Source organism: Balaenoptera borealis, assembly GCF_965194805.1.
Source record: "Balaenoptera borealis genome assembly, chromosome: 10".
Lineage (NCBI taxonomy): Eukaryota > Metazoa > Chordata > Mammalia > Artiodactyla > Balaenopteridae > Balaenoptera > Balaenoptera borealis.
Window position 1 is genome coordinate 109,002,541 of NC_138874.1, and position 10,402 is coordinate 109,012,942.

The following is a 10,402-nucleotide window of genomic DNA, read 5'->3' on the forward strand; positions in this document are numbered from 1 at the left end:
TTGGATATATGGGAATAAAAGAGAGGGGACCACAGAAGTCTTTAGTTTTCTGACCTATGGTCTTTCAGCTTTATTTAAGGAAGCCAACATCCAGTTGCTAATATTGATTTTGCTCACAAATTGCAGATTGGTATTTCTGAAGAAGAGCCAGTTTTCCTTTGGACCGTGCAAACAGTCTAACATGGAGCAAAGTTACCTTTCGACCACAAGAGGCAGGACATACATGACAAATACACTGCTTACCGTTAAGTCTGGGGGACTAATCTTTGCAATCATTAAAACCAGAATATTTACAGTCAAGGACTTTTAACTTTATAAATTCTGTACCTATCAGATCTGTGGTAGGTTTCTGTTTCAATCTTCCTAAGTCCATCTAACAAACACTCTGGATAATTACTTATAGAAAAATACATTAATAATTTTTCTAGCACCACTCCACAAGTACGTAAAAAGAAGGCAAAAGAGCACTGTATTCTCATTAGGTAAATATCCCAACATTACAACTCAGATGAAAATTTAATAAAAAGAAAATAAAAATTACTTTGACCAGAAAACCCATAGTAGGAAGTACTAAGACAAAACTAACGTGAGGCAAGATTTCTTTTTTCTTTCTTTCTTTCTTTTTTTTTCTTTTTTTGGCCACGCCACACGGCTTCCGGGATCTTAGCGCCCCGGCCCGGGATGGAACCCAGGCCACCGCAGTGAAAGCGCCGAGTTCTAACCACTGGACCGCCAGGGAATTGCCGTAGCAGAGTTCGATGTCTATTTCCTACACAGAACACCACCAAAACTACAGAAGTGACGGGCCAAAGTTGCAGAATGCTGACATTACAGGTGTATTTTACTCTACTTTGCACTTCTTCACAAGGTGCGGCTGAAAGGGGCAGAAAAGCATCACAGGCCTTCCTATCCCGGAGGCATCTGGAAAGGGTCACCCGCTCCCACTTCTCCAGACCCAAAGCTTCAGGGTCCTTCAGTCCAGCTCGCATTCTGCTCCACCGCAGACCCGAGGCCGCCGTCCTGCTCGCTCTGCCCGGGGCCGGGAGGGCAGACCCCACCCCCCTTCGGGCCCAGGCCTTTCTCCACCTTCCACCCGGCCCGGGGGACACGAGGGCGGCCCGGGCCACCTGACAGGGCGAAGCCCCAGGGCCACAGACCTTCCTCACACGCCACCCGCCCCGGCCCCACACCAAGGGGAACACCGTCCCAACCTCCTCCTCAGCTAAAGCCGAACGACCGGCACCCACCTGACACCCTCGGAGGAGAGAGCGCGTCCGCGGCGCGGGCTGAGGGCTTCCTGAAAAGCCGACTCCACCGCCCGGCCGCCGCGTCCCCAGCCCCCCGCACCCCACCGCACTCCGCGGAAAGGCTCGGCGTCCGCGCCACAGACAGCGAGGGTCGCGACAAGGTCCTTCAGGTCTCGAGAGCCACGACACCACACCTACCTCACGACGTACTCTCCTCACCGGACCAATCCTGCGGGTCAGCCCAGCCACCGTCATCCACACATTTCTGAGGCCAACGTCAAACCACCACTGGGTTCCCACGGGCGCCGCACCGCGCCTGCGCACAGCCCAGCAGCTAGACCCAGGCTGTCAGTGCGCATGCGCCGGACTCCAGCTCTCCACCCGCCCCCCCACCTGCATATTTTGAACGCTCCGCCCAAACCGGCCGGCGCGCGCATGCGTGTTTACAGTAGCTGGTCTCCTCCGACCCCGGCGAGAAGCGGCGGCTCTGGGGTTTGCAGCCGGACGAGGCGCTGTTCCTTTACAGTCCCTCAGTCTGGCGGAAATTAAAGAGCTGTAAGAGAGGTTCCGGAGCTGGCCTGGCGTGTAGGTGGCCAGATGGAGACCGAGACCGTACAGCCGCCACTGACCCGCCGCCCGACGCTGGCCTCTTCCTGGGATGCCGCGTGCGGAGCCCTGGCCCAGAGTCTCCATCTCACCCGGTCTGGTCTCGGCGCCCGGGACGCCGACTGGGAGGAGCTGCTGGCGCCGCCTGCCACCGGGTGCGCCGGGCCGGCGGGGACTGGGGTTGTGCTCGGTGCCAGCCACGCTGCTGGGGGAGCCGGGAGGGGAGGCGGGGGCCGTGAGGGGAGAGGGTCTGGGCCCGGAGCCGAGCCGGTGACGGGTCTGTGCGGGCGGCGAGGGCGAGGGGGCAGGTCCCGGGTGGCGGGAGGGTGGGGGCGGGCCCGCGGGAAAGAGGAGGCGACTCCGGCGTGAGCGTCGGGCGCAGGGGACGGGGGGCAGGTGACCTGAAGACTCGGCATTTCACCTCCTTCCCCCTTGTGTCCGTCACGTCGGCTCCTGAGGCCCCCTGTCGGGACCAGAACCGCCTTTCTATCCCGAAACAAAAACCTCCTGTCGGCCAAAATAGGCATTAAAAACAAAATCCAGACGTCGAAAATCTTCATCAGCTTAGTTTTGAAAATGGCACACTTTGGTCCTTTATTCCATTCTGCACCCCGCCCCACCCCCACTTCTGAACTGTTTTTTAACTTACACTAGCTGCCCAGTCCATATATTTCATTAACTGGACAGGCAATTATAGGAAGTCGCTTAGAATGTATTACAGACGTCAAGGGAAAAGAGAGTGGAGAGCCCTCACGTCTAAAGCATCATTTCCTTATGAATTCTGTATTGAGCATTTCGTCAGTGCTTTGCAAGGCGCTTGGACTGCAAATGCAAATGTAAATGAATAGGATAACATGTCAACCCCTGTGGCCCAGTAAGTGGGTTAATGACAGTGTTCAGAGAACTGTATAATAGTCTTCATTTTCTTTTCAGCCAGGATCTGGTGATATTGCAAAGGAACGTGAACAGCCAAGATGAAAACCCCTGCTTCCTTTACCTGAGATGTGACCCTCCTGGAGGTGAAGAAATCGTTTCTATTGGCATTTTAAGTTCAGCAAGAAATATGGAAGTATACTCAGGAGAGGAGTACTGTGGAACCAGTAGGGGCAAGAATGTTTGTCATGTTCTGGATAACAGGTTTGTGACGTATGCGTGTGGAAGTGTTCTTCTGAAGTAGTGTTTTATTTTCTTGACCTTTTGTGATATTTATTGATTCTCTGACATTGGTGCCAGATACTAGGGGAGAGAAGATAAAAACATACCAGCAGACATAGAAGTTTAGACCTTTAGGGATCTTAAAGACAGTCTAGATCAGCCTAGTTGTTTTTATAAACGTGGAAATTGAGAGCTAGTGGAAGAGAGAGTAGTTGGTAAAAGATCATAGCTAGTTAGTGGAAGACTCTGATCAGATGAAGTTCTGGTAAGTGTTTCTTGTCTGTTTTCTTTAACTCACAACGATCTGTTTTCCAAAAATTAAGTTGTCTATCATTCTGGAACTTTGAACGTTTTTCTGTAGGAAACTCTTTACACATAGTGTGTGAGCCCAACACTGTGCCATACCAGCATAGTTAACCCATTATTATACTTCTTGTTTTTTTTCTGATTTCTTACAAAGATTCTGACCTAATCTCTCCTTAATACGAATCAAAATATGAAGTGTTTTATATGCATGTGGATATAACGGGTATGTTATTGAGCTTTACAGTGTGCTCTGTGCTGCATGAGCATACATTTGATATCTAATTTCATTTTCTCATATAGCTAGTAAGTGGCAGATGTTGTCTTTGTAGCCAGTGCACTTCAGTAGGAAGTCCCAGCTATTTATGCCTCACCAGGAAAACTGAATCTCAGGATTTAAATATTGTCCTGGAAACCTTTATTTTTAAATGTAACTATTAAAAGTGATAGTGTGTGAAATTTTTTATAAGTTAATTCTTTTTTATTTTTAGTGAACATGAAAAGATTATTTTGTACAAAAAATATCTAAAATTGGAGTCTTCCACACATGCTTGTAAAGTAAAGGTAAGTCATTCCTAAATATCATTTAGTCATTCCTAAACTAATTTTAAAACTACAGTTGTCCTCCTATTATATAAACTTATTTTCTGTAGGTTTGGTAATGTAGTTAGTCCAACTTGGTCCCTGGTTTTAGTTCAGAAATACTCAGTAAACATGTAAAAAGAAATTCTTTTCTAAAAAATTGTCAACATTCTTCTGTTAAAATGTGACCATTTATTAGCTACGGTTGTAACCAAAAGTGGTGTCCAGCTGCTCGCCACTCAAGAGCCAATAAAGAGGCAAGGTTGGTGGACAGGAAAGTTTGCTTTGTTTTGGATGCCGGCAACAGCAGGGGTGGGGCGTTGGGGGTGCTGGACTCCTGTCTGAAGGCCAACTCCCCCCACTGACCATCAGGGGACGAGAACTTCTATAGACAGAGGGAGGGGGCTGCATGCAGAAACAGCACAATCAGCTCTGACAGTCATCTTGAACTTGGTCGTGTGGTGGGCTGACCAGCATCATCTTGATTGTTCTTCAGTTCCAGGGTCGGTTTGTTCACTTTTCCTTGAGGCCAGTTCCCGGAATTGTGACAGCTTGTCATCATGTAGTTAATTTCCTCCACCTGGCGGGGGTTTCAATATCTGTAAGACAGCTCGCAGGATGTGGCTCAGAATATGATCTATAGCCCTTGAGGAGGAACTAAAGGTCCTTGACTTTGCTTACTGACTAAACAATTATTGTTTTGTCCTGTTGACTGCTTTTCTTTGCTTCTTCATTTTTGCACTTCTTTGATTAAACTTATTCTTTGGCTAAAGTTTTTCCACAGACCAAAGGCAGGCTGAGGACTTGGGGGGCAAGGACCATGGGGTCCTGCTCCGTTTCCTAGTCATGTCATGTACTGCTGTTACTACAGCAGTATTGTACTTTTGAGCCTTAAAAAACTGAGTTAAAAACATTTTTTATCTTCATATAAAACTTAGGTGCCAAGAAAACCACAAGCAGTTTTGGTCCCCAAATCTAGAAGGATAGGACACAATCAGGGAGGATTCAGACATGGGCACCACAAAGTTAAAGGAGTTTGGATTGGTGTCTTCAGCCTGAAAAATATTATTAAGGTGAACTTTACTAAGGTCATCAGATCTGAGGAAATGGTACTGAGCTGGAAATCAAAAGCCCTATTTTTTTTTTTTAATTTTTATTGGCGTAGAGTTGATTTACAATGTTTTGTTAGTTTCAGGTATACATCAAAGTGAATCAGTTATACATATACATATTTCCACTCTTTTTTACATAAGCCCTGACTGTTAAATGAGCTCTCTTGCTGACTAGCACGATAACTTTGGGCAAGTTCCTTCACCTTTTTCAAGCTACCTTATGGGTAGTATTAAGGAACTGAAGAAAATTCTTGGATTGATTATTTTTAATTTCTCAAATTCTTTGCTGATTATTACTTACAGAAGAGCACAGAACTGATTATCCCAAGATGTTGTTTTAGATGTATATACTAATAGTTTCTAAATTCATTTAAATAAGGCAATTCATTCATCCAACAAATACTGGAGTGCCTATTGATGCCAGATACTGTACTTGGCATTCAGGAATTGGCAGTTATGAAATAAATTGGAACGGAGCCCTCACATCGCTAATATTATAGTGGGCAAGACAGATAATAGGTTGACTCAGTGTGCAAAATAGGTACTACATTCGCTAGTGAGAAAGGCTTGGGGGTTAAAAAGCAGAACAGGGATAATATGGAGGTTGGAATGTGGGTGTTTACATTTCATGAGGTATTTACTTCCTTGTTGATGACAGTCACATCTTTGGTGCCACACTGAGTTTTTAGATCATGGGTCTGTATTCGCCTGTGTCTTTGTGTGAGGTATGGGTTTGTTGTGTCTGTGAAGGTGAATGGTATTTAAAACTGTGCTGTGGAAGTACCAGGGAGTGAAAGAGTGTTTCATTTAGGGAAATCCTTGGGTTTGTGTGAAAGCTTCTTCTGGGCCAATAGTATATGTAAGTTAAAAGTTATAGTTACTGAGCACTTACTCAATGATATGTACTGGAAATTTTAACACAGAATCCTCATAACAACCATGTGAACTCATTTTACTCCTGACTCAAGTTTGGCATTTGCCCATGGTCACCCAGGCAGAGCCATCACTGAACTCAGGTCTGTCTGATTCTAAATGCTGTTTTCGTTCCACTTTGCTACTTTGTTGTCCTACACCACACGTGAAATGTCTTTTGCTCCAGAAGCAGGGACAACATGAAGAAGCATAAAGCATTGGAAAAGCTCCTGGGATAGAAGACAGAAGAAACAGGCTCAGACCTCAACTTTGCTAATTGGGTGTCTTTTGCAAGTTAAAAAAACCACCCTGAACTCGTATTTTTATGTGTAAACTGTTGAGCTATCTTAGGTTGTATTGATATTCCCTACAGTTCTAAATTCTAAAATCCTGACTTATTTATATTTAGTATTTCACAAACACTTTGCATGGGACACTGGACAGTCTTATTTTGTATTAAATAATACTATAGCAAGTTTCAGTATGTTAAGATCTCAGATTGGTATAGTTTATCTTTAATTCCCTAAACTAAGTAAGTAAAACATTATTTATACATAATCTTTTATTTAAAAAGGACTTTTTGCATTTACATTGTTTTTTTGAGTCTTTTTTTGACTATGACTGTTCTAGAGAAACCTTTAAAATGTACTTGAAGTTAATTTTTAGATTCTTGAATGCTTCACTCTTCAGTATTAACGAGAAATGACTTTAAATGATGATTATTTTTATTATCATTAATTTTGTTGAACTTTTGTATTATAATAGCTGCTCTCCTTTGGTGAAAAGCAGTGTGTGTTCATCAGTAAAGTTGTGGTACATGTGAGGCCAGTTTCAGCAAATTCTTCAGCAGGCTCTCCTGCTCTAGGATCAAGGATAGACCTGGAGAGGGTCCAAACCATCATGGAGTCCATGGGGTCAAAGTTGTCATCTGGAGCTCAGCAATTGATGAATATGGTTATTTTCCAGCAACAGGTGAGTAGAAATGGATTTCTTTCCGGATACTGTTAAAATTCTTTAAATGATGTCTTCTTATAAGGACATGTAGAAACATAAATCTTTTTATTTCAACTTTTGTTATTGATTTAACTATTCACTTTACTAATTTTCAAAAAATAACATTCTGTAGACCTACTCTCTTGCAAAAAAATATTTCTATTACAGACTTCACAATTTTCCATGAATTCACTCATTTATTCATTCAGCAAGTATTTATTTAGCCCCTTCTTAGTGAGTACCACAGTTTTGGTTACCTTAGAAGATTCAAAGATGAATTAGTCGATAGCCTGTTGTTAAGGATCTCTGTAGTCTTGTTAGGGGAGTCAGGGCATCTAAGTGGGGAATGAAGAGGAATGCTAGGAAAGGCTTATTAAAGGAAGTAGCATTTTATCTACGCCTTTAAAGAGGAAGGGTGGGATTAGGCAAGTAAATTTGGAGGGATGCAACTTAAGAGATAGAGACAAGTATGGATTAAATCTTAAGTGCTAGAGGAATAGGATGTAGCTAGGAAATGAATAGAAGTTCATTTCTCTGGAGTGAAGAAGTGACAGGAAGTTTCAGGTAGACTGGGGCTGGATCTTAGAGGATTTTGACTGATGTTATAAAGTTTGTGGGTATTTTTTAGCTCTGTTTTAATAAATTTAATCGGCTATTATGTGTAAGATGAGTCAGTAGGAAAGATGCGTCAGCAGAAAGTGAGGCTACAAGAAGGAAAGCAGCTCTGTTATTTCCGTCATCCAGAGGAGAGTTAATGAGAGTCTAAACTGGGAAGGAGTAACCTGATGCTGGATTGTGAGAGGCTACAACAGTGGGGCCATTGGCACTTGACAACTAACTTAATATGGGTTCTGTGGGAGAAAAACAGAATCAAACGTGAAACTAAAGTTTTGAAAATGGTGATACCATAATATACATGGAACCCCAGGGAGGAAGCGACTTGGGGGAAAAAGGAGTTTAATTTGGGAGTGTTGAGTTCTAGATGTGAATAACACTTGCCCTGGGGTGATGATGTGAGGCTTTGGAAGCACAGGTGGGGCTGGGGGAGTGGAGGGAGGTTTGGGAGGAGCATGCCTAGTAGATGATGGGGAAGGGGGTGAGGGGAGAGACCGGAGCCAGGAAGGAAGACCCTGGCAGAGTAGGAGCGTTTGCTAAGAATACGGGGAGAGGAAAAAGGAACCACAAGAGCAGGACACAGCAGTGCTTAAGAGTCGCAAGAGATCTGATGTCAGGAGACCTGAATTCAAAGCTATTAGTTCTGTGTTATTTGGCATTGCTTCCTCTTTTTGAGGACAAATTTCTTCGTGTTTACAATCTAAACGATAATACTGGTAAGATCACAGGATGAAAGTTTAAAACCAATAATATGAATTTTAAAACTTATATAACTTTCTTGAGATTTGCCAATATTAATTTAGGACGAGTATCGTTGGATCAACAGGCAGACATAGGAGAACAGGAGAGTTGATGATGATCTTGGAAAGCATGGAAAGGAGAGCTTTAAAGTGAACAGGGTCCATACTCTTCTTCCGCTGGCACTATTACCTCACCTCCACACCTCAGGAGGTTCCTACCTGGCCCTCCTGCTCCAGTGCTCCCTCTCCACAGTGCAGCCAGAATGATCTCAGAGGGTAAAGCAGACTCGACTTCCCCTGTGCAAAGCCCCCTGACTGCTCCCCTTGACACTCAGAACTAATCCAGATTCCTTACGCTCTCATCTAAGATCTGGGCCCTCGTTACCTCCTCAACCTCATCTCCTGCTGCATCTCCTTAGATGCCTTGCTGTAGACATTCTGATGAGGTTTTCCACAAATATCCAGATGTGCTCCCACCTCAGGACCTTTGCCCCCTTAACTGCTCTCTTTGGCCAGAATCCTCTCTTCCTGATCTTAGCAAGTCTGCCTTTTTCTTGTTATTTCAACCTCATCTTAAACGTTCCATCTTGAATGACACCTTCCCTAACCACCCTGATTGAAATATTAGCCTTTTCCTCCAAATCTGTATCATATTTTCATCAGCGCTTTCTTGCCTGTTTTTGTTTATGAATTGTTCTGTGTCTCTCTTTAAAATATAAGCTTTGTGCAAAGAGGACCTGTCTGTCTAGTGCATGGCTCCGAGTAAATTTTATATAATATATATGCCCTTTGGATTATCAACTAAGTACTCCTTGGAGATCTTCAGGGGGTCAGTTTGAATTGTGATGAGATGGAAACCAGATTTTGAGGGATTAGTTAGTAAATGGGTAGTTAGAATGTGGAGGTAGCCAGGGTTAAGTGGGTTGTTTGAAAAATCAGAGAGATAAGGAACCTGCCAGTATCAGAATCCGTTGGAATGTTTATAAAGTGCAGAATCCTGGCCCTCACCAGTGACCTGAAACACTGAGGATGTGATCCAGGACTCACCTATTTTATACAGGCAATGCCAGATGAGTCTTATGCATAGCATATTTTAAGAACAGATGTTTGAGGGGAAGGATCCAGTGGCCATAGAGATTAAACATTTAAAAACAGAAGAAATTTTTTTGTGTGTGGAAAATTTTGCAAACATTGGAGAGGGTTAATAAATTAAGTAAAATCAGTTCATGGACTGATTTTTATGTTTTAAAACCTTGACTCTGGAAAAGAAATGACATGAACAGTAGTTTGTGGGGTTTTTTGCCCATGTCTTTAGGGTTTTTTGTTTAATTCCCCAAACAATACATTTTCTTTGCTGTGTAATTTCCGTCCATTCACAAGTACATAAGGTATATTGTAAGCGTGCTCTCCCAGCTCTCATCCTAGTCCCAAGCGTGGTGTGTGTCCTTGTCGCATCTTCTGTCGTATAGAAACACAAGTCCTCCAACCAACAGCACGTGTGTGGTAACCCCCCAACACACGTGCTAAATCATTATCTATGGGGACATTTGGTAAACCCCCTGGGGAAGAAAGGAGGTGATCCTGTTAAATCGTCTCTGAAACATATTAATTAAAGTCTTCTTTCTCGTGGGGAGGCTATATTTATGGAATGATTCTCACAGGATATACCTGGTTCTCTAGGACTGCTTTTGTCCACAAACAAGGAATCCATGGAATGTCTTCCTGGAAAGTGTCATATAAGCTCTGTAACTATCTGTTAAGAATAAAGTAGGGATGTTTCATGATCAGAGCCTCTCCTTCTATGGAAGGGGTGTAACCACTCACTGTTTGGAACTTTCATATGTTAATTGGGGCAGGGCCTGTTCTGATGAGGAAAGAAAGGACCTGGGGAACAGCTTTCTAGACTCCCTGCTTCACCTTTGCCTTGTGGTTCCTTGTTTTCTGGAAAGTTTCTTAAACTGATTTCTTATTTCCTTGTATTTGAAGTTCACATGTGCTGACTTTGATTTGTTTTTGCTTTAGCAATTTAGAATAATTGAGTAGGAATTCTGAATCAAAGTGCCTGGCATATAGTTGTCATTTAACGTTACCTGAGGGAAAGCTGTGCCCCATTTTCTCAACAAAAATATATTCAGTT

General features: G+C 43.5%; 2 protein-coding genes across 4 annotated transcripts in view; one reads left to right on the forward strand and one right to left on the reverse strand.

Moving 5' to 3' along the window:
* LOC309635556 (uncharacterized protein C10orf120 homolog) overlaps positions 1 to 1,620 on the reverse strand; it is a 70,892-nt gene extending 69,272 nt beyond the window's left edge. The window contains exon 1 of the mRNA XM_082406988.1: positions 1,446 to 1,620. Within this exon, the coding sequence (XP_082263114.1) occupies positions 1,446 to 1,502 (57 nt within the window). The 5' untranslated portion in view covers positions 1,503 to 1,620. The remainder of the gene's footprint in view (positions 1 to 1,445) is intronic.
* Positions 1,621 to 1,693: 73 nt separating this feature from the next.
* The window catches only part of LOC309635553 (ATPase PAAT-like), a 30,092-nt gene continuing 21,383 nt past the window's right edge, over positions 1,694 to 10,402 (forward strand). The window contains exons 1-4 of one of the 3 annotated variants that reach the window (XM_082406977.1): positions 1,694 to 2,008; positions 2,787 to 2,990; positions 3,803 to 3,875; positions 6,683 to 6,889. In XM_082406977.1, the coding sequence (XP_082263103.1) occupies positions 1,845 to 2,008; positions 2,787 to 2,990; positions 3,803 to 3,875; positions 6,683 to 6,889 (648 nt within the window). In that variant the 5' untranslated portion in view covers positions 1,694 to 1,844. Of the gene's footprint in view, positions 2,009 to 2,191; positions 2,690 to 2,786; positions 2,991 to 3,802; positions 3,876 to 6,682; positions 6,890 to 10,402 lie in introns of those variants that run through there. The other 2 variants (XM_082406979.1, XM_082406978.1) reach the window with 2 other exon arrangements.